General features: G+C 39.0%; 1 protein-coding gene across 4 annotated transcripts; it reads left to right on the forward strand.

The window, feature by feature from the left end:
- Window positions 1-2735: 2735 nt before the first annotated feature.
- Window positions 2736-20956, forward strand: LOC145772279 (uncharacterized). Of its 4 annotated transcripts, none has more exons than XM_082584147.1 (8): window positions 2773-2957; window positions 14206-14308; window positions 15886-16044; window positions 18475-18540; window positions 19118-19216; window positions 19292-19420; window positions 19987-20035; window positions 20136-20956. In XM_082584147.1, the coding sequence occupies exons 3-8, from the start codon at window positions 15922-15924 to the stop codon at window positions 20237-20239; spliced, it is 570 nt and encodes a 189-aa protein (XP_082440273.1). In that variant the 5' UTR covers window positions 2773-2957; window positions 14206-14308; window positions 15886-15921; the 3' UTR covers window positions 20240-20956. The 4 variants fall into 4 exon arrangements, with proteins under 4 accessions (XP_082440271.1, XP_082440272.1, XP_082440273.1 ...); XM_082584148.1 differs by lacking the exon at window positions 2773-2957 and adding an exon at window positions 10640-10667; XM_082584145.1 differs by lacking the exon at window positions 14206-14308 and having other exon boundaries at window positions 2736-2957.
- Window positions 20957-21958: the final 1002 nt, after the last annotated feature.

The raw sequence follows: 21958 nt of genomic DNA on the forward strand, positions 1-21958 counted from the left end.
TAGTGATGAGTTGGACGTTCTAGTTCAGTGTTTCTCAAACTTTTTTAGTCCATCGCCCCCTTTTCTTTATTGAAATAAAATTTCGCCCCCCTAATTCTGTCAAGTAAAATAAATAATTAAACATTAGCCTAATAACAGAGTGATAAACAAATTTAGTTTTGGGAATTTAATCAACGAAATTGGCTGTGCCATGATAATGTTCAATGGAATGGATGAGCTTGGCGACTTTTACAAAGTTTTGAAATGTTTGGTGACATCTTCGTAAGATAGTCGAAGATTACCCCGTTGATGAACCAGCAAGCGATTTCTTTGCTTTGAAAGCATCAATGCCACAGCCGAAAACCCCTTTTCAACCATATATGAAGTAGGAAACGACAAAATCCACATTCTAGCTTCTTTTCAGTTAAGCTCATAGCCTATTTGCCAGCAACCTGGCACCAAAACAAATCGTATCGATCATTTCTGAATTTCACTCTTGAGGCTAGTTTCTAAAATCTATTCTGAAACTTTTTATCTAATATCTATGTCTATATCTAAAATCTTCTGTTACAGCTTTTGCCTACTATAAAATTGGAGATAAAGTTCTGAATTCTATCAAATCAAAATTAATTATCTCCAAAGTTTCATCTCCGATACCAGCCACCACCCAACCGGAATGCATTTGCCAAGGAAGGCCTGGGTGCGGCTCAACCGCCTGCGTACTGGCGTCGGACTATTTCGCTTCAACATGCACAAATGGGGGATGGCTCCATCCGCGATCTGTGAGTGTGGCATGGAGGAACAAACCGTAGACCACACCATCTGTAACTGCGCCATCTACCATGCGCCAAATGGTGTGCGTGGTCTGCGTGAACTGGATGACAAATCAATTCAATGGCTGCTCGACACCTGCCCAAACATCTAGACCGCGTCGCCGCCACTGCCCAAGGGTGGTAAAAGGCAGAGCCCCTCGACCCTTGAAGTGGCGAAGAACAAGGTTCAAACGAAGAAAAAAATTAATTATGAAGCCACTTTATTACTTCCCTTTGTCTGCCACTATAACTCATCGACAAGTCTAGCCCCGATTTTTGCTGTTGAACGTTTCTAACTATCAGCAGAGAATGTTGGATTATTATTTAAGAAGCCTGTTAATCCTGTTATAATTGAAACCTGTTATCACTTACTGACTGGCAACCTACTAAATTCACTGTAATCAACTACTAACTACCGTACATGCTGGTTGACTGCCAGGGCCGGATTTAGCTGATGGGGGGCCCGGGGCACTTTTAAATCGGGGGGCCCCCGTGCAAAAATATTTTTTCGCACCTACGGCGCGAAAAACCATCTTTACGTGTACAGTAGCATCAGTCCAGTACTACACAGCATTTTACAGAAACTTTAAAGGCTAAAAAAAAAAATAACACAAAATCACATTTTTTTCCACTTAGGGAGGCCCTTCAAAAGTCGGGGGGCCCGGGGCAACTGCCCCCTCTGCCCCCCCCTAAATCCGGGCCTGTTGACTGCTTCGCTTGACACTGACCGGAGACTCGTAACTTACGAGGGTGAAAACCAGTGATAAAATTCGTAGGTCTCTGGCCTTAGCCTCTAGCTTGGCTGGCCTCGGCTAGTCAAGCCTTGGCTTCGAGGCTTTGCATTGACCTTGGACTGATGAATAAACTGGTTGAATAACCTAGCTCAGGTGTTATCGCTGCAGTAGTTGAAAGATATAAATTGATCCTAAACTACTGAAAATTACAACTGATATTGCACGTTTGTCTTGCAAACTGTGTAATGCACGCCAAAACAATTGCAATATCTATGAATATGAAAGAGCGCTGTGACGTTTCAACTTCATATTTTGCTAAGAGCACTGTGACGCTACAATAATAGATAATTTTGCAATGAATTGATTAGATTTCAATAGCTTCAACTTCTTCAAGTGATAAACTAAACTTTTGCAAGATTGTGAGATGTTGTTATTCTATGTCCACAATTGAATTTGTGGTTTATTAAACTTTGTATTTTATAGTAGGCCTACCACAGTCTGTTGTTGGTGAATCCTGTCTGTTGTTGAATATATTTGTACCGGTTTATACTTGTACTGTATAGCCTACTATTTTTCGCAGCATCAAAATAAAAGGTTTTTCTCTCTCTCTCTCTCTCCATAGTCATATAGTGCATAGAACTGATTAGCGCGTTGAACTGTTATTGGTGGTTTGATAAATTAGCCCCTTTCAAGTGTTTTCGCCCCCCGATTGCCCCTTTGATTTTTTTGCCCCCCTGGCGCTCGAAATCGCCCCCAGGGGGGCGATTTCGCCCACTTTGAGAAACGCTGTTCTAGTTGTTGATTCGTTTACTGTTATTTCTTTTTTATACATAATTTCAAATAAATCACTGTGGTACGGTATGGTAGCTATAGCCGTTCTAGTATTTTTAGGCCTCTTTTTGTTATCAAATTCAATTTTGGGTTCAGACACATTCGGCTGTAAGTGTAGCCTAAGTTTACCTGATACACCTACATGTACAAAAAACGATATTAGTGCAGTAAACTACCTGAAAAGCTTGCTAAGTAATACCTTCCAAAATATGTAGATATGAGGTAAGCTAAGTTACGTGCGATCTACTGCATAGTACTGTATTCATTAGCAATAGCCTGCTTATTAATAATCGTTTATGACGTCAGAAGAGAATTGCAAAAGTTATGTAAGTTATTGAGTTCTGCTATTAAGCTACTTGCAACCTTTTAAATTCTTTAATTGATGCACGCATGACATTTAGTCTACGACTGCTAGGGTTGGTTGACAACTCATCGCCGACGTAGCGACAGATTGAAAGGTCTATAGTAGATCGAACAAGAAAATTGGATAAAAGTTTTATAGCATCCGATGACCTAAATGACTCAAAATTATGCTTTTGCCGATCAAGCGCCCCAATCCAATTCTAAAAACAGAAACAGATGTGTGTTAATGGGACTTGGAGTAAGTATTAAACTTAAACAGCACTGCTAGTGGCTGCCTTTAGCTAAAATTAAAACTACAAAATCGATGGTTTTCTATGTGAATTCAAGTTTAAGTTCTCAAAACATTCGGTATTTTTTTTATAGAATTCAGTAGGTATTGCACTGGAAGATTTAACTGTTGAAAAATAACTGCGCTTTAAATTAAAAATTTTAGAAATGATTTAGAAAACCATGTTGTTTTTCTTGAAACAAAGAGACTTGCAAGATTTATTTGTAGGCTAATAGCGGAACAATCTGAAAAGGATAGATTTTATGCTTCCTTGCATCATCTCATAAAAAGCATTTCTCCAAATGACAAGATCCCAATTCTTGGTGACTTTAATGCAAGAGTTGGAGAAGATTATGATACTTGGGAAAGGGTATTAGGGGGACATGGTATCGGTATACCAAACGATAATGAATGCTTGTTACTGTTGTTCTGTGCTGAACACCAACTCACCATAGCAAACACTTTGTCCCAGCAGAAGACAGGAAAAGACAACTTGCACTTACGATCAAAACAATGGTATCTCATTGACTACATCCTTGTGCGCCAATATGATTGCAAGAATATTGTTTACACACACGCGCATTGCCTAGCGCAGAATGCTACACTTATCACTGTCTAGTGCACTGTAAACTAAGGCTTCACCTCAAGTGCAACTCAAAGAAGAAAAACCTCCCAAGAAAAAAAATTCAACATTAGCAGGTTGTAATCAACTATAAGGTGGCCCGGCGAAGTGTGGACTAAATTTCATGTTAAGTTTAAACACATTTAACGACTAATAAATTATTTGTGTTTATTACAGATTTATGGTATAATCACCCTACATTACTAACATTCTATAAATTTTCTGGAAAATTAAAGTTTCACTCATGGCGAAGATTTTATATGAGATCATTGAAACACACTGTAATAAGGGGCTATCACTTGCTGAGATTTTTAAGGTTTTGAAAGGGATTATGAGTCGTTTTGGTGTATACAACAAAGTAAAAGTAAAAAAGTTGAGTGAGACTGGTAGTTGCTTATCAAAGGTAATACGCACCCCAGAGAAGTCTAAGAACAAAAAACTCATTTAGAACATAAAAGAAAAGTTGCAACTAAATCGTAGAAAGAGCACAAGAAAACTTGCTAAAAAGGCACACGTTGGCCGTTCCACCGTCCAGAGCAGTGATTTTCAATCGCGAGCCATTACGCCGCATGCGCCCTCAACCATTCTTCTTGCAGCCCTCATTGATGCAGCGACAAGTATTATTTGTACCAGCTAGAAGAACTGCCAAAATGGTGAGAATACACGGTTATCACATAACGTATGTGCTAGCAAAGAAAAATGCCCTGTAAGATAACTTATTAATGTCTCTCTACACCACGAGAAGTAAGCGGTGTTTATCGGAGAGTAACGTCAGGCTTTAACCTTAGCGAGCAAGTTCTTACTTTGTATTCCATTCATGGCACAACAAACGGGATATACTGTATAGGCATAATTTTTAAATTTTGCTTAGGTCTTTTAGAATCACATTTGGACTAGCCAAAGCTGTATTCACTTTCATCAGATGGGTGTCCTTCCGTGTTAGGGAAGAATAGGGGTTTCAATGGACTCTTTAACACAGGGCTTCCCAAACTGGGAGTCGCGACCCCCCAAGGGGTCGCGTAACGAACTTCAGGGGTCGCAGAAAGTATACCAATTTGCACAAGGTACTGCATATTAACACTTCTGTGCGAGATGTTGTGACAGTTATTAGGACTTTATTAAGAGTTACGCACTCAATAAGCTACCTGTATTTTTGAAAATTTAAGAGGTGAAATGGAATCGGAGTTAAAAACTCTTTTACTGCATTTTGAAGTGAAGTGGCTTTCAAAAGTCAAAGCTTTAAAATGGCTAGCCAATTAACGTTGAATGCCGAAATCGTGATTTTTCCAACAGAATAGAATTCAGTCTTGGTCCACCATTTTCGCAATGACATCTAGCTTTTGGAATTATGCCGAATGTCAGATTTGCTTGAAAAACAGAACGAATTTAATTTGTCCCTCCCAAAACAAAACATCAATATTTTGCATTGAAATCTAAAATTAATGCGTTCATCAAAAATTTGAACATCTGGAAACAAATATTTCAAAATGATTCATCTGAAATGTTTTTCACTTCGTCTACTGTTCCAACAACCTAAGCAATATTGAAACCGCCTTGAGATCTGCATTAACAAACATTGAGCCACGGCTGGAGTTGCTTTGTTGCAGAAAGCAGTCACATCCATCGCATTGAATAAATGTGTTTGCTTTTTATTTTGTTTCCAGTAGGCTGCCCAAAGGCTTCGTTGTTATGGTCAGAAATAAATAAAAACAAACTGAACTGAGAACGATAAATTGTTTTTGGTTTACGTTAGATTTAAGCTTTTCAATTAATACCACAAGTGTATATTTCGCACTGTTCGTCGTTTTAATCGTAAGGGGCCGCGAAACGTTTTAGGAGATTGAAAAGGGTCGCGAGCAAAAAAAGTTTGGGAAGCCCTGCTTTAACATATGATCAGAAGATGATGATTTTATCCCTGTTGTGTGGTACCATTGCATTTTACACCAAGAAAACATCGTTTCTAAGTCCCTGAAGATATGTAATGTGATAGAAATCGTAACGTGCACATCAATATGGCAATAAACGCAGCAATTGCCTCCCAATAAGTTTAGCTGGGGCTGCTAGACTTGCAGTCAGATGTGGAGCTGACCCAAACATTCCAATGTGTTTATCTACTTCATTTTTAGAGTCGAGTTATGGAGGGAAAATAACTTAATAGCTAATGCAATGAAAAATGCCTCTGTATTTGTTCACCATACGTGAGTGAAGCAAACATCACAACGGATTGACGAATCAACATTTTAACCAGCTTTTAATTACTGCGTTTTTCAAGATTACCCCTCGTTTTGGGAAGCTTATTAAAAATCAAAGCCAAAATTAAGTTTCACTTTTAATTACATTGTTTGTGTTTTATGGTGTTATAGTAGCCTACAAATGTTCTTTTGTGACTTTTTCTTTTCTTGCGGTCCTTTACAAAATTTAGGCTTTGCATTTGGCCCCGTGCTGAAAAAGGTTAACCACTGGTCCAGAGGGTGCTGGTAATGGATCTTAAGATCAAGTCCTACAAAACTACCAAACGAAAACCTTTTTTGATGCCACAAAAAAGGAGAGATTTGAAAGATCAAAGATTCTTCTGAGTAAGCTCCTTGGTGGCATGCAGCCACAAGTTCTTTGGACTGATAAGAAATTATTTCTCGTTCTAGCCATACACAACAGTCAAAATGATCGGATTTGGATTAAATCCAGATTTAGCGCCTGTTACACGTCGAACTTCATTCAGGAGGAAAAAGTCAGCTTTAGTAATGGTGTGGCCAGGAGTTACGTCCACAGATGTTAAAACCCCTTTGATTTTCATCGAGGCTGGTTTCAAAATCAACCAACATGTTTATCTGAAGATGTTAAAAGATGAAGATGTTCCTTGGGCGAGGAAAGTCACTGAAAATGAAGGAATTCCACCAATAGGATGGAACAACCTCTCAGACAACCAGATTAGTCCAAGGCTGGTGTAAAGACAATTTCAAGTCATTTTAACCCAAGAAACTATGGCCTTCATCGTCTGATTTAAATCTAATTGGCTTTAGGATACGGTCTGTCCTGGAACAGAAGTCCTGCACTGTATCCCACTTCAGTGTTAAGGTTCTGAAGCAAAAACTGATCAAATCTTGGGCAGAAGTTGACACCGAAACTGCTGTATGTCACGTGTGATCATGTGATTCCTCGTCTCTGAAAAAAATCACTTCATCCAAGTGTTAGTAGCTCAAAAAAGATCTGCATACCAAACACATTTATCCAAACCAATTTGCCTAATAAATAAAGCGACCTTCCGCTCATGTTGTGGAAAGCTTTAAAGTGAACAAGATCAAAAACATTTAGTGGACATACTTGGCAAATAAAATGCAACTGTCAGCCAACACTGGAAACATCAAAGAGTTCTACACCATGTTAAAATTTGTATACCGACCATCTCTTTTTAGCATTGAACTTTTTATAGGGACAGTTGAATCCACCATCCCTAACTTTTTAGCCATAACAGGGTTTTCAAATGAAATGATTCTTAAACTACTATCTTCATTCTGAAGTAGGCTACTGACATATAACTAACTACCAACCATGCTGCTTATATTACCATGAAAATGTGTCTCCAGGAAGCAAGGACTTAAAATACACTTCTAAACCTATGAGGTAGCTACAGGTTTAAAGGACTGGAGACATTTATTTCATCTTCAGAACCTATTTTAAGTTCAAAATCTCATTTTCTAGCTAAAAAAGAATTAGATAATTTAATACGTGATCAGGGTCTTGGGAAGTGGGTAATGTCATGTCGCTGGATGTCGCTGGATCGCTTGTCCCAGCGCTTTGGTGTTAGAGGCGGATTTCTCGCGGAGCCGGATATTCGGCGGATACGGCATGGCAATAAATTATCTGGAATGTCATCATCCTCAATAAAGGAATTCAAAGACGAGCTGGCTCAGTGTACCCTCTTCGCTAGGGCGTATAACCAGCGTCATCAGTTAGAAGGACGTTTTGTACTAGACCTGGCAGGACGATTACCTGGATATGCGAAGAAAGACTTTTTGTACTATCTGAAAGAGCAGTGTGGTAGCACCGAGGAACCAAGCTTTCAAAGCTTAATGGATTTCGTAAATTCCGAAGAGACGTGTCGCTCTACGGACTTCACCATACGCTTAATGGAGGAAGTCGTTGCTAGAAAGGATACAAAACGGTCTTCAAGTGATAACCACATTATGCGTATTCGTCAAACCTCAGCACAGCCAGTCAGAGATGTTTCCCAAGGTGGCAGTCGCGGGTCTGGCTCTAGTCCTGGGAGCCGAGAAGGAACGTTTGGTAGCCGATCTTTTGAAGGTAAGAGGAAGGACATGCTTTGAATCTATTGTGAGAGTAGGAATAAGCAAGAGCGTCACAGACTACCCAATTGTCCCGAGTTCTTAAACTTGACGCCGTCGCGACGCCGGGATGTCATCGCTGCGACTGGTCGGTGTCTAAACTGCCTACGTCTAGGACACGAAGCAAAAAACTGCACCCAATCATGTAATTGTAGGCGCTGTGGTAAACATTTTCGATTTAAGCACTATTATCTACTGCACGACGCCTATGTGAATCCTCAAGGAACATCGAGCAATGGTCTTAGGACAACACCTGTCGTCACTACTCGTAGTGTAAGCATCGCTTGTAAAAGGGCAGTGTTTAATCGTGTCACGGCCGCGCGGGTCATAAACCCATCTAATGGAGAGACCGCTCTGGTTTACTGTCAACACGACCCAGGCTCGCAGCTCACCTTTGTTTCAAGCAGATTGGTCAAAGAAATGCATCTAAAACCCGTAGATAATGTTTCTTTCTGCATGGACACTCTAGCAGGCAAACAAGAAATGCACTCTGATCTGGTTCAATTTAATATACAATCCTTAGTTACTAACGAACTGTATGGCGACGTGAAAGCAGTGGTAAATGCACCTTGGAGTGACCATGTCGAAACATTGCCGCAGCATCAAGACTTAAATGGTTTTTCACATTTCGATAATGTTGATTTGATTTCGTTGCCTAACAAAACGTCGGTCGATATTTTAATCGGGAATGACCATGCTTACTTGATGCGAGTACTAGAAGAACGTGTTGGCATGACTCGAGAGGAGCCCCATGCTATTCTAACCCCACTGGGCTGGCTAGCTAGTGGAGGTCGAGGTTCTATGACCTCTGGTGATTTTAAAGTTACGTCGTGTTGCAGTCAATGGTAAAGTCGCTGAGGAGTTATCTAGTCTTGACAACTTAGATGCGCAGGAGATTGAAATCAGTCGCCTAAAACATGTCATAAAGGATTTAACCCTAATAGATGAAACGGTAGAACTGTCCCGTAATGCACAAAGATTTGTTGAGACACAAATGAAAGTTAAAGATGGAAGATTTGAAATGCCCGTCCCGATAAAAAGCGATTTTAAATTACCGAATAACCACTCTTTGGCCCTTGAACGTGTTCTGAGCTTACGACGCAAGGCTTTAAAGCAACCTAACGTTCGATTATTCTTAGTAGACACGATGGCTGAAATGCAGTCCAGCGAGTACATTGAGCCGGTAAAAGACGACGACTCATCGGCATGTGTGTGGTACTTACTATATTTTGTGACATCCCAAACAAAAAAGCGAGTGGTGTATGACGGCAAATCTGAGTTTAAGGGTAGGTGTGCTAATGATGTGATTTTGTCGGGCCCAGACATATTAAACCCTTTAACACAAGTTCTGGCTCGCTTTAGATTGGGAAAGTTTGGCCTAATGGCAGACCTAACCAAGTGCTTCTTCCAGATTCAATTACCAATGGAACAACGCGACTTGTTCCGTTTGCTGTGGTTTGAGAATAATGATATCGAAAAGGGCAAAGTAATTCCGTTTAGATTTTGTGTACACCCTTGGGGAATTAAAAGCAGTCCATACGTCGCCTGCTTAGCCATTCAAAAAATGATTGAACAAAACCCCACTGCAGCCAGTGACCTGACCCTGCGTGCCATTCGAAAAAATATGTATATGGACGATCTGATATTCTCTGGAAATAGCCTTGATGAGGTCAGTGAGATTGCTAAACAAGCCATTGACTTGTTCGATAGCCGAGGCTTTAGTTTGGTGAAATGGAGTGCCAACAAAGGGGCGTTGGATGTTTTGTCGGACTTTAAAAAAGAGATGCTGGCTTCCTCCTTTCGCGATGTCAACCTCGAAAAAGACGACACAGACTTACCAGTAGCAAAAACTCTAGGTTGTGTGTGGCAAACCGAGTCAGATTCATTCTTCAATAAGTGCTCTCTCCAACCTTTAGAGAAGTACACACGTCGCTCAATGTTAAGCCAACTTGGCCAAAATTTCGATCCACTAGGGTTCGGCGCTCCATTCTTCCTAAAAGCTAGGTTAATTCTGCAGCGTTTGGCTATTGAAGGCCTCGATTGGGACACCGAAGTGCCACAAAGCTACATAAAAGAGTGGAAGCCGTGGATTCATTCATTAGATTTACTAAAAGAATTTTCCATACCTAGATGGTATTTTGTAAACACAGAGCCGTGTTGTGCAGACGATGATATCGTATATCAGTTACATGGATTCAGTGATGCCTCCAATCACTCCTTTGCCTCCGTTGTGTATATACGTAGGCTGTGTAACGGAGTCCCTTGCGTATCCTTCGTTTTTGGCAAAAGTAGGGTTGTCCTCAAGCATCAAAGTGCATGGCCGATTGCCAGAAAGGAGCTTGTAGCCGCGCTTAATACTACGTAACTGTTAAACCAGGTAGCTAATGCACTACACCTGCCTGATCTTAGAAAACATTTCTGGTGTGACTCGAATACTGTCCTTCAGTGGATCAAAAATCCTGATTTACGATTATGCAAGTTTGTTACTCGTAGGTTAAATCGTATTTTACTCTTGTCAGAGGTGAGCGAATGACATTTTTGTCCGACACATCTCAACTCGGCAGACGTTGGAACCAGACCGAATGCCATCACCAAAACAGGTTCCAGAGAGATGTGGTTGAGCGGTCCATCTTTCTCATGCAGGAGGGCGAGGTCCCAACGGTGAATGGAGCAGATGCTGCTATTCGTAAAATGGAACTGTCGCCGGCGATAACGGTAAGTGAAAATGCAACTGCTGGCTCCATTAGCAACATGATCGAAACCGCACCTACTTTGTACGTGTTGAAAAAAAGAGCTGCCTATCTTGTAGCTTTCACGGAGTTCATTGTATCCAAATGCAAGAAACATGGGTACGTAAAACCAAAGTTAAATGCATCCTATCTTGAGGACGCTTTCAATAGGGTTGTTTTCTACGTACAAAAAGTAGTGTATAGAGATTTGTTAACTTGTGACAGCCTGCCGGAGTCGATCGATGTGGTAACAAAACGTCTTGCTTCGAGCGAAGCTGACGCTGATAAACAGTGCCTGAAGGAGTTGCGCTCTCTAAAAAAGTATCGTCCTTGTGTGGACACACGGGGAAGACTTCGTATTGAAGGTCGATTGAGTAAGTCTCCCGAAATAACTGTCGATGCGAAGCATCCTCTTATTTTGCCTTCGAGGCACGCATTGACACGGCTAGTTGTCCTTGACGCTCATTGTGATAGCTATCACTGTGGTGTGCAACAGACACTGTTATCTACTCGTCAACGTTTTTGGATTGCAAATGGTAATTTCTCGGTGAAACATTATTTGCATGACTGCGCTCCATGTGCATTAGAGAAAGCAAAGCCTATCAGGCAGCTTATGTCGGATCTACCATTACCACGAACCACGGCCTATAACAAACCTTTCTTCAACAGTGGCGTAGATTATTTTGGTCCAATGACGTTTGTGGAAGGAAGAAGCCAAAAGAAAGCATGGGGATTGTTATTTACCTGTCTTGCGAGTAGAGCAATCCATGTGGAACTTGTGACGTCACTATCTTACAGTGAATTTGTTTTAGCATTTACCAGATTTGTGGACTTGCGTGGATCTATACGTAACATGTACTCAGATAACGGGACCACATTTCAAGCGGCAGCTAAAAGACTACCAGAAATTTTGGAGTCTTCTGAAATTCAAACTTCTTTGCGAAAAAAGGGAATTAACTGGGAGTTCATTCCTCCGTATGCCCCGGCCCAGGGAGGGGCCTGGGAAGCAATGGTCAAGCAATTCAAAATTGCCTTTTCCCACGTTATTGGGAACTCATCACGGAAACCCAACTTTGTTGAACTTCTTACATTTACTGGTAGTGCCACAAGAATAGTCAACGAAAGACCTTTAGTCCCTGTCTGCGATGACTCTAAGGATTCTACTGTTATCACCCCAGACGCCCTCCTTAACCCATTCTTGAGCCCATTTTCATCAGTAGGAAATCCTCATGACCGAGATGAGTTACGGAGAGACTATAGGTATAACCTGGCTCTATCTCACAGTTTCTGGGAGAAATGGATCTTTTTCTATTTACCTTCCCTGCAGGGTAGAAAAAAGTGGGCCAGTTTGGTGGAAAACCTACAGCCTGGCCAATTAGTGGTGGTTGGTTCTCCAGAAGATATAACTAAGAGAGGGAGGTACCGTCTGGGGAGAGTCCATGAGATCATCCCCCAAATTAGAAAAGGAAAACCGATTGTCAGGCGCGTCAGGGTGGCAGTCTCAGTGGTGGATGAGGCATCGGGTGAGGTCAAAGTGGACCTGGTCCTAAGGGATATATCGTGCGTTGCTCCTGTGGGGAATGCTTGACTGCGTTCTGGACCCGGCCCCGCCCTGGTCTGTTGTTAGCGGGTGTCGTCGAGGCATCTGTACCACCCTTGCCTTTCATTTAAATTTGTAGTGTATTGTAGATATGTACCGCGCAAATCTGTTATTAACCTGCGTATTTCTATGTGTCATCCGCAGGGCTCCAATATGCGTAACTCAACAACATGTCTTAGTAACGTATGCTCTACAGCGATCTCAGTCATCGGCCTCGTTATAAGTAGCTAGTTAGTTAGGCCTACTGTGTAATGCATTTGATTTGTTTGCTATTGTGTGTTTCATGCAAATGATGTAAATGCTAATCGTGTAAGTATTCGCAAGCGATCTCAGTAATTTGCGTCATTATAAGTAGCTAGTTAGTTACTGTGTAGTGCGTTTGATTTGTTTGCTACTATGTGTGTCTCATGAAACTAACGTAGATATTAATCGTTAATCGTGTAAGTATTCGCCAGGCCATTGTGGCCAGGGTGTCCAAGTGCCTTGCACTGCTATCAAAGGATAATCACCGTTTTTGTGTAGTTTTAATGTACATACTTTCTCTGTATTGCATGTCGGGAATCGACCCTTCTACTTCAACTTTTATTTAATTATGTGCCATAATTAGGGGCCGCAATGTTCCGGCGGGTCAATTGCCCTCTTGATCAGAATTGAAATTGTGATGAAATTTTGTTGACATTGAATTTGCGTTGTTTCTGTGTTCTGCGTGACATGGCTTGCCTGGCTGCAAAGAGATTTCACAACTGATTATCGCCTTTTGCTGCGTGCCGGGAGCCGTTGTTTCTGGACACAATTTTGCCTGCCTTTGTGTTGAGTTTCATTTCATTATCGAAAAAAGCAAGCTAAAGAAATGAATGTGTACCACGGATTTAAGTTGTCGTGATAAAGCCATTGTAAGTTTATACAAAATCAAGTTTTTATCCCAACTCGCTAGCTCAATAAAATCAAAAAACAACAAGAAACAATTGCAAGTATGGTTCAGGCAGACCGAGGAGGGATTGTAGGTAGGCAGTGAGCCACCTACTTTTGTAACCAACAGATTACAGCAAAGCATTTGACAGGATAAAACATATCAAATTACCACAATTGCTCGAAAAACTTAATGCCCGTCCTTAGAAAGAAGACTTATAAAAAACATATATTTTAAACAAACAGCAGCAGTTCGAAGTGGCAGCAGTCTCACAGAATTTTTCACGATATTCAAAGGAGTTCGGCAGGGATGCATACTCTCACCAATATTATTCAATTTGTACAGCGAAGCAATAATCAAGGAAACAATAACAACACTAAGCAAAAACGGAGTAAAATTCAATGGTCAAGTAGTAAGCAACATACGATACGCAGATGACACTATCATTCTCGCCGACACGGAAGAAAAACTGCAAAAAAGCATGGACAAAGTCAATGAAATCAGTAAAAAATACGGAATGAAACTCAATTTGAAGAAAACAAAGACAATGCTGATCGAAAAAAGTAATAAAAATAATAAAATAGAAATTAAGCTGGAAGGAGAACAATTGGATCAGGTCAGCACGTACACACACCTAAGGTCCCTCATTACACAAGATGGAAGATGCACCAATGATGTAAAAAGAAGAATCGGTCAAGCAAAAGCGTCATTTTGGAAATGCAAGGAATTTTTAAGAGGAGAAATAAATTTTCAATTAAAACTGAGACTTCTATCTTGTTACATCAAACCAGTCATGAACAAACCAGTTCGAGGTGTGGTTGATAGAATTTTGGGAAATAAAAGGGACCAAAATTACAAAGAGTTGGTGGAAAAACTTGTCAAATGTTGAAACTTGTCAAAAGTTGCCAAAATATTCATGTCTGAAGTCAAAAGTTGCCAAAGTATTCATGTCTGAAAAACTTCATTTTTTGTGTTCCCATCTGGGTTTTTTGAAGAAAATCTTGGTGATTTCAGTGAGGAGCATGGTGAGATATTTCATCAGGATATTGAGCTGGTGGAAAGACGATATGACGGCCGCTGGAACAATGCAGCAGTGGGAGACTACATTTGGTTTCTGGTAAGCTAATGCAAGACAGGAGTGGTCATAAAAGAAAAGCTTGCTCAAAAGTACATTTTTGAATGAATCTTACTGTTTGAAAAAAAAACTGTGTTGCGTTTATCGTCAAGCCTTCCTGATAAACATTTTTCAAACAGGCTTTTGCGCTTAATGAACTAAACGGAACCTTGATGTTGAGTTAACATTTAATGGGAAAGCAGGACACAGTTTGCTACTTACAGCAACATCAGAGGAAAAAAATAATTAAATATCTCAAAAATTAACAATAATATGAAAAAATTATGTGCATTTTTAACTCAGCGCTCAAAAATACAGAATAGGGCATTAAAAAATGCGGTCAAATAAAAATTCGTTACCCCCACAAGTCAAAAATGAGGGTGGTAGCCTACTCGAAGTTTAAATAGCTACCATGGACATTGGACAAACCCTGAGATATTGATCTAAAACTTTGGATTCTTTCGTTTGGTATGGTAGCCTAATAAAGCATTGTATGACAACTTTTCAGAAAAATCTGAAAGGTAATACATTCGAGATATCTTCATATTGACTGCTTTCATATGGAATTGAGGGCCTATTTTTTATGTTTTCCAGCTAGATATGAATCCGGTAGAGTTCATCCCAATTTTGCATCATTTTACACAGTTGGTTTTTTAGGGGTAGTAGCCTACGACTTTAATAAATTGCCATGAAAAAATAATTTTTGTAGGGGGGTTTGATGCATCCTAACTACCACCAATAAAAACTAATCGCCATATATGGAGCAGAAAGCTTTTTTTTTCATAAACAATGCCCTTAGCGCTAGGAATACAAATCATTATCAACATTATCATCAACTTCACATCACATGGCGGTTAATTAAGGTAAATTACGCGTTAATTTTTGCTTTGCGTAATTAACCGCCATGTGATGTGCCTTTCTCCTCTGCTTTGCAATTTCATTCTTGTGCATTTCGTGTTTCAATTCATTGTGTAGATCAATTATTTTCAATGTAGATGTTATTGTAAAATCAGTTATTTTCGTTACTTGAGAAGGGCTAACTTGAGTATGGCCGAAAACGTTCGTAGTTTATATTTTTATGTTCACTCTAATTGCATGATGTTAAATGCCGTGTGGTTGCTTGGTTTTACCTGTCTATGCTTAATGATATTTCATGCCTGTTTTTCGTATAGGCCTGACCATGCATTCGACAGTAGTTTATTGACTCAGTGACTTCCACGTAGACCACTAGGCTTATTTGAGTAAATCCTTTTTAAGCCTTGCAAAAAAGTGATAACTACTACTCATAAAATGTTCACCTATGGAAGAACGTCAAGTCAAAGTGAATTTACGGTTAAGCTGTCAATTTTAAAGAGTCTTGAGGTAGTGTACATTAGTCTACTTTTTTCAAACTACCTTTTCAATAAAACCATATTGTGCAAGTACATGATCCATCGCATACAGGCAGTTGAAATAGTGCTTGATTTATTCTGGATTGTAGTGGGAACATTAATCGAGTACATTTCCAAGTTACATCATTTTTTTTGCAATTTACTTTATCCACAAAGACAGCTTACTCGCATATAACGAAACACTTACAGGCAGTTGAAGTTGCGCTTGGTTCATTCTGCGTTATAATGGGTGGATTAATTGTTGGCCACGAAGCTTCTCATTTTAGCTGTTTCATATACGGTCTTTATAACAACAAACCGCTTGAAAATGAGACCACAATTGGAGAAGGAATATGGTGTGGGGTATGGGTGAGTACAAATAAAAGTCTATGTAGGATAAGAGTAAGTGCAACTGGAGAAGGATATAAAGATCCATGTAAGAAGAATAAATGTAACTTGGAGAATGGTGTAGGTTTGATTAATTTCTTAGATTTAAAACAATGCCACGGAACACCACTATTCAAAAGCCTGTTCAAAAGTATTGTAGTATATGCCTATAATGTAACTAAAGGCAGGGTTGGAAGTCGTTAGTCAAAAAGCAATGACTATTTCACTATTTGATAGTGCCCAAAAAAGCAACGACTCTCCGCTATCGATACTTAAAAAAAGCAATGAATAGCAATTACTAAAAATATTGCATTTGCGTATTTAACGACCAGTGATGCCAGTTTTTTTTTTAAAAACAAACAAGTGAATCTAAAATACAAACCTAAAACAGGCATGTCAACACAAAAACAAGCCCAATAATTTGCAACCAATACCAATTAGCATAAAGCACGCAGTTTAGCAGTTCAATTTTCAATATAACCTTTGCAGTCCATACATCACGTTTATTTCAAGAATGACATTTGTTTACGCCATTTCAAGCAATAATTATCTTGAAAAGAAAGGATACAATGTTGACTACAATAAAAATCTCGCAATTTCAGTGTCAAAAACAAGTTAAAAAAAGTTTGACTGGCCAAAAAACAAGCTCAAAAACAAGCAACCCTCAAACTTAAAAAAAAATACGCAAACTTGAAAACAAAAACAAGCCCAAACTTGTGGGAACACCGCAAGGTTGGCAACACTGTTAATGACTCTGGCATGGTTTTTCTGAACTGTGTTGCTGCAAAATTTTCCTTAACCCTTTAAAGTTCGAAAACCGGAAGGGGACCAGGTCGGATAGTAATCCGAAAACTAAATCTCGTAAATTCGTTTTGACGACGAAGTGAGTGAACAACAAAAAATGTTCAGTAGTTCTCCTAAATATCGATTAGTGAAAAACGAGTAATGATTTCGTTGCTTGCATAAAAAAGCAGTGAATAACGCGCATTCGATATTTATTTTTAAAAGGAATGGGTATGAGCATTCGATATTCAGAAAGCAACGAATAACGCTATCGAATAGTGACAACTAGTCGTTACTTCCAACCCTGACTAAAGGTAAGATGAACACAAAGCTTTGATTTTGGAAAAAAGGGAAAAAACATAAGAAGCGTGTTCCCACGTTTGAGCAACATGGAAAACAGTTTACACACATGTGGAAGCTGGATTTGTTTGAAGGTTAGTTTGCAAAGAACTTTAGGTCATTTGCATTACCTTTGCCATGCTTCCATCAACATGGTAAGTTATATCCCTGCCACAAGACAACTTGGTTTAGATATGATTTGTCATAAATATAAAATAGATTAGCCGAAACGTGATATTGTCGTTCTTTAGTCAGATTCATCTGGAAGTGATATTTATAGGGGAGAGTGGGGAAAGTTGGGCCGTTTTTCACATTTTTGAATGTAAATCACTCAACTCTAATTCGATTGTAGAACGCTGTGCATCATTATGATCTTGATCCTTCGAGTAATTTTTTCTGAATTTTGAATTTATTCTAAGTCTTTCAGGCAAAAAGTTATTAAGGTTTAAAAAAACGATAACTTTTCGGCCCAATGTACCCCCACCCCTGGGGTATATTGGGCCGTGCATGAGGTACGTTGGGCCGGTGTGCAGAACAATAAAGAAATAACCATACTAAATCAGTGTTAACTGCAAATGATGAATTAATATCATAAATGGACACTTTCCCGAAAGGACACTTTCCTAACAGGACACTTGCCCGAAAATAAAGTGTATTTTATGCAATGTTCTTTCAGGGAAGTGCAATTGCTGGTAAGGGTCCTTTTGGGCAAGTATCATTTTGGACAAGTGTCCTTTTGGGTAAGTGTCCTTTCGGGCAAGCGTCTTTCGGATAGTTGTGTACAGGTTCCCATAATTACAAAACATTTTTAAACAAACAATGCAGAAATAGGTCGAAAATTAATGTTCTTCAAAGTGACCCAACTTATCCCAACAGCAGCCATATTGTTTTGTACAACTTGCCAGACTGACCTGTGAAAGATTCGACAAAATTGAGTACCATAAACTGACACTTATCCCCTGGCGATATAAATATATATGAGCCACAAGTATAGCACTTTCAGTTACAGTTCTGCATGCTTACGTTTCAAGTAGATAATTTTTCAAAAAAGACACTAAAAACTAAACTTTCTTACTTCACTCATAAACGGTGACTGCAATCAACTTCACCTCACCATTGTATGATCTGAGAACGAAACGGCATCACATGACGCCATCACGTGACATGCAGTGATTGTGTATCGCAAGATATATGGGTGGCCCAACGTGCCCCACCGGCCCAACTTCCTCCACTCTCCCCTATTGATATATCTCTTATTTGTAGGCTACGTGACAATGCATTGATTTGTAGACAATTGTCGCTGGAGGATTGGGTATAGCAGCTGGAAAGAAGAAATCTTCATCTACTATTGTGAGGGTTTGTTTGAGTTTAGGGGACTGGCCGGAAGAGAAGGCTTAATTATAATATTTAAGAACAAAGTTACGTCGTACCTGGTTTTGATGTATGATATTATATGTGACCACTCAAAATAAATTATGAGTATAGTCATATTGGAAATACTGCTATTGGAAATTGAAAAATTGCAAGTGATGATGGAGATAAATCTTGCATGGAAATGCTGAGCAACGTTGCCAGATTCGTTGTTTACTCGCCTATTTCGACAGCTTGTAATTCTAATCTTCACTTGCGTTTTGTGATTTGGCGGCTTTTATTTTGGCAATTCTTGAAAGTTAAATTTAGTAAATAATTAATGATGCTGGTGCATTGGTGCTTAAAAAGTGGCCCAAAACTCTAAGTTAACTGTTAGTTAATTGGTTAGTTGGTGTGAATCTTTATCCATGGACTGAGAAAGCCTCAGGTGACACAAACAGATACATGAAAATTAGGCTATAGAAATTCCTATCACTAGGTGAAGCAAACATTTCTAAAGAAGTTGCAACAAAAAAGATTAAAAACCTTTGTAATATAGTACAACATTTTCATGTTTTTGTAGATTAAAGTTCATATGGCGTTTGCTATTATTGGAGCCCTCTTTGCCGGTGCTTTGGTGTGCGTCTCTTGCGCGATGGTGTCTTCAGCCGACCAGAGTAAGGTAACAATGCTTATAATGCCATCAGCAAGATTTCGCTAGAGCATTTTCTTTGCTAACAAGCTATAATTATTGCAGCCATTTTATATGGGCATTGTGAGCACCATTGCAATAGCTGCGTTTGCTTCGATGGTTCTTCAAATCGTAAGTGCATCTTATTGCAGCTGTGCGGATAAAGATGGTGGATGTGGAAGCTGTTGTGACCAGGTAGTAGGATATAGCATAATGATATTGCATGCTAGGATAAAAATTTTGTTTGTACACTTTCGAGAGCACTTACCAAGACAAAAGCTGCTTCGTGGCAAGACACCTAATAATATAGCCAACTTGAAGGTGGATATGGAGATTGGGTTTCCTTGTCTTTTCGTTCATTTATAGAAAATCTTCATCCACTAAACATCAGCCGATATGCGGCAAAAATGATAATATGACACTAAGCTATAGTATTACCGTACTATAGAAAAGTTGGCTATTGTTAGAAGTTGAGTTATTATAGTCGACTTTTGTTTCTTTCAGTGGCGGATCCATGAGGGCACTTGCCCCCAAAACTAAAAAAAGCAAAATACGCAAAAGTGATTAATAGCCAACATTCCTAGGGGCAAGCCCATACACTTCTCCCAGCCAACCTTTCCACGTTTTTGATTCCCAAAATTGTCATTGTTTACTTCGTTTGAAGTTTTTGCGTCGTTGAATTTCTGGTGCCCTACAATTTTTTTTATAGATTCCCTTACTGGTTTCTTCTGATATGTTTAATACCACATGTCGTATTGCAGGATCAGAGAGGAGAGGCAATTTCTCATGTGAATACTTTTCAAGTGGAAGGTCAGTCATCTTTCTGCATTTGCTAATAAAGAAAGTTGTTAGTCTACCAACAACAATTAAAGCATGAAAAATCCTTCTAAATAACTGATATGTTTTTTAGGATATTCATCCCCTGGCCAATCTTTCTATGTGAGCCTTCCTGGACAACTTCTTAACAACCAAGTATTCCTTGCCCGCAGCAGCCAGCTTCTCTACCAATCGTGACATCGCCACAATTTGCGACAACAAACACTCTGACTAATCCTCCACCTCAAGACAACGGGAAACATTATCTTACAGAACTAGAAGGAGGTTCGGAGGGTGCAACAAACTTCCAATTCCCTGCTTATGCACTAAGATAGCAATGAACATCTTTTGAAACTGACTTCTCGCGTGACAAATACAAATTTGTAGTCTTTGCAAGTTATCCATACAAATATATATATATTTTTTTGAAACAATGAAAACTATTAATACCACTACAAAAAGTGCTCAATGCGAAGCAAAAAGGCAAAGCAGTTTTTTTATATTCTCAAACGCTTAGTTGATAAAATTAATCAATTTCTTCAAGTGCTGGAAACGTCTCAAGTCTTTGTTTGAATCATGCATAAAACAACAAATCTTTGAGAATGTCAATGCCAGCAGTGTTTTTATGATTTGCAGTTAAGCTCATTTCGAACAGCTAGCTATTTTTGTTCTGGTACTTTAATTTAATTGATGGCTACGAATCTACATAAAAATATCAGAAAAAATCCTTCATAAGTAGGCTACATTAATAAAAATTAGGAAAAAAAGCCAATAGTTATTTCATATCAATAGTGCTAATACAGCGTATGTGGAATAACAGCTAACGTAATTATTTTGCCTATAACCAGTGCTGTATTCGTAAAAACAGCACAGGGTATATACTGTCAGATTTGCAAGAATGATAAATAATACACAACCTGCAAAATATTAATTTTTCTTCTACTATAACATGAATTAATTATCAACATGAAAATTGGACGAGAGGTACAAAATTATTTATTTTTGGAAACTCAGAGAGCATACTATAGTTGCTCGAAAAGCAGAGAGTATACTGCGTATACCGCGTATACCCTCGAATACAGCACTGGATATAACCATCATAAAAGCTTATTTTTGTTTCTGCCATTTTTTTTCTGTAACAATATTTCCAGTTTTACGGTCACTACCAGAATTTATTGGAACAAGCAAATATATTCTGCACGGTGATTTTTTATTTCAATAGACATGTTTTTCTAAAACGCTGCGTCATTTACAGGTAGGCCTAAAGTACCCTAAATTATGTTGGGCGCCGAGTTTTAACAATGCTATGTTAGTAAGCTTTATAGAAGCATTGGAGTGCAAGCAGCACAGGTATTATGGAAGTAAAGTCAGGCATTTTTTTAAAGATTATTTGAGCTTGTGCTTTCTTTTGAAAAGTCACAGGTTTCTCTGTCTCTGTGTAGATAGTTTAAAAAACTCTGTTTTATCAATGCGCAGTAGCCTATTTACAAAACATCAGGTTTGAAAAGGCAGCTTTTCCGTATCTTGATGATGCTTTTTATAATATTGCATTATGGGCTGGTTTTGTCAATAGCATGATCTCTACCATTGCTTAAGGTGCTCCGACCGTTCCATGTATAATGTGAAACTGTATTAAAAAACATTTAGTTTCTAAAATTTGGCGTTAAAACCGCCAAGTTGGCAATCCTGTTTACTAGTCCAGATGCTATTATAGGACGTCTACGGTTTGTGCTACGAAAATATCATGTTATTTAATTTGACGCACAAACAAAATTGGGTGTTGTTGTCGCATCGGTAACTTGGCAACATGATTTTCATTGGATATTTGTTCATTTAAAAATAAGTTTCAATGGAAAATCAGAACAAAGCACAATGTAAAATAAATGTTTTGATTGAGAATCTTGTTTGTTTCTTTAC

This window comes from Aplidium turbinatum, chromosome 6 (assembly GCF_918807975.1).
Source record: "Aplidium turbinatum chromosome 6, kaAplTurb1.1, whole genome shotgun sequence".
NCBI lineage: Eukaryota > Metazoa > Chordata > Ascidiacea > Aplousobranchia > Polyclinidae > Aplidium > Aplidium turbinatum.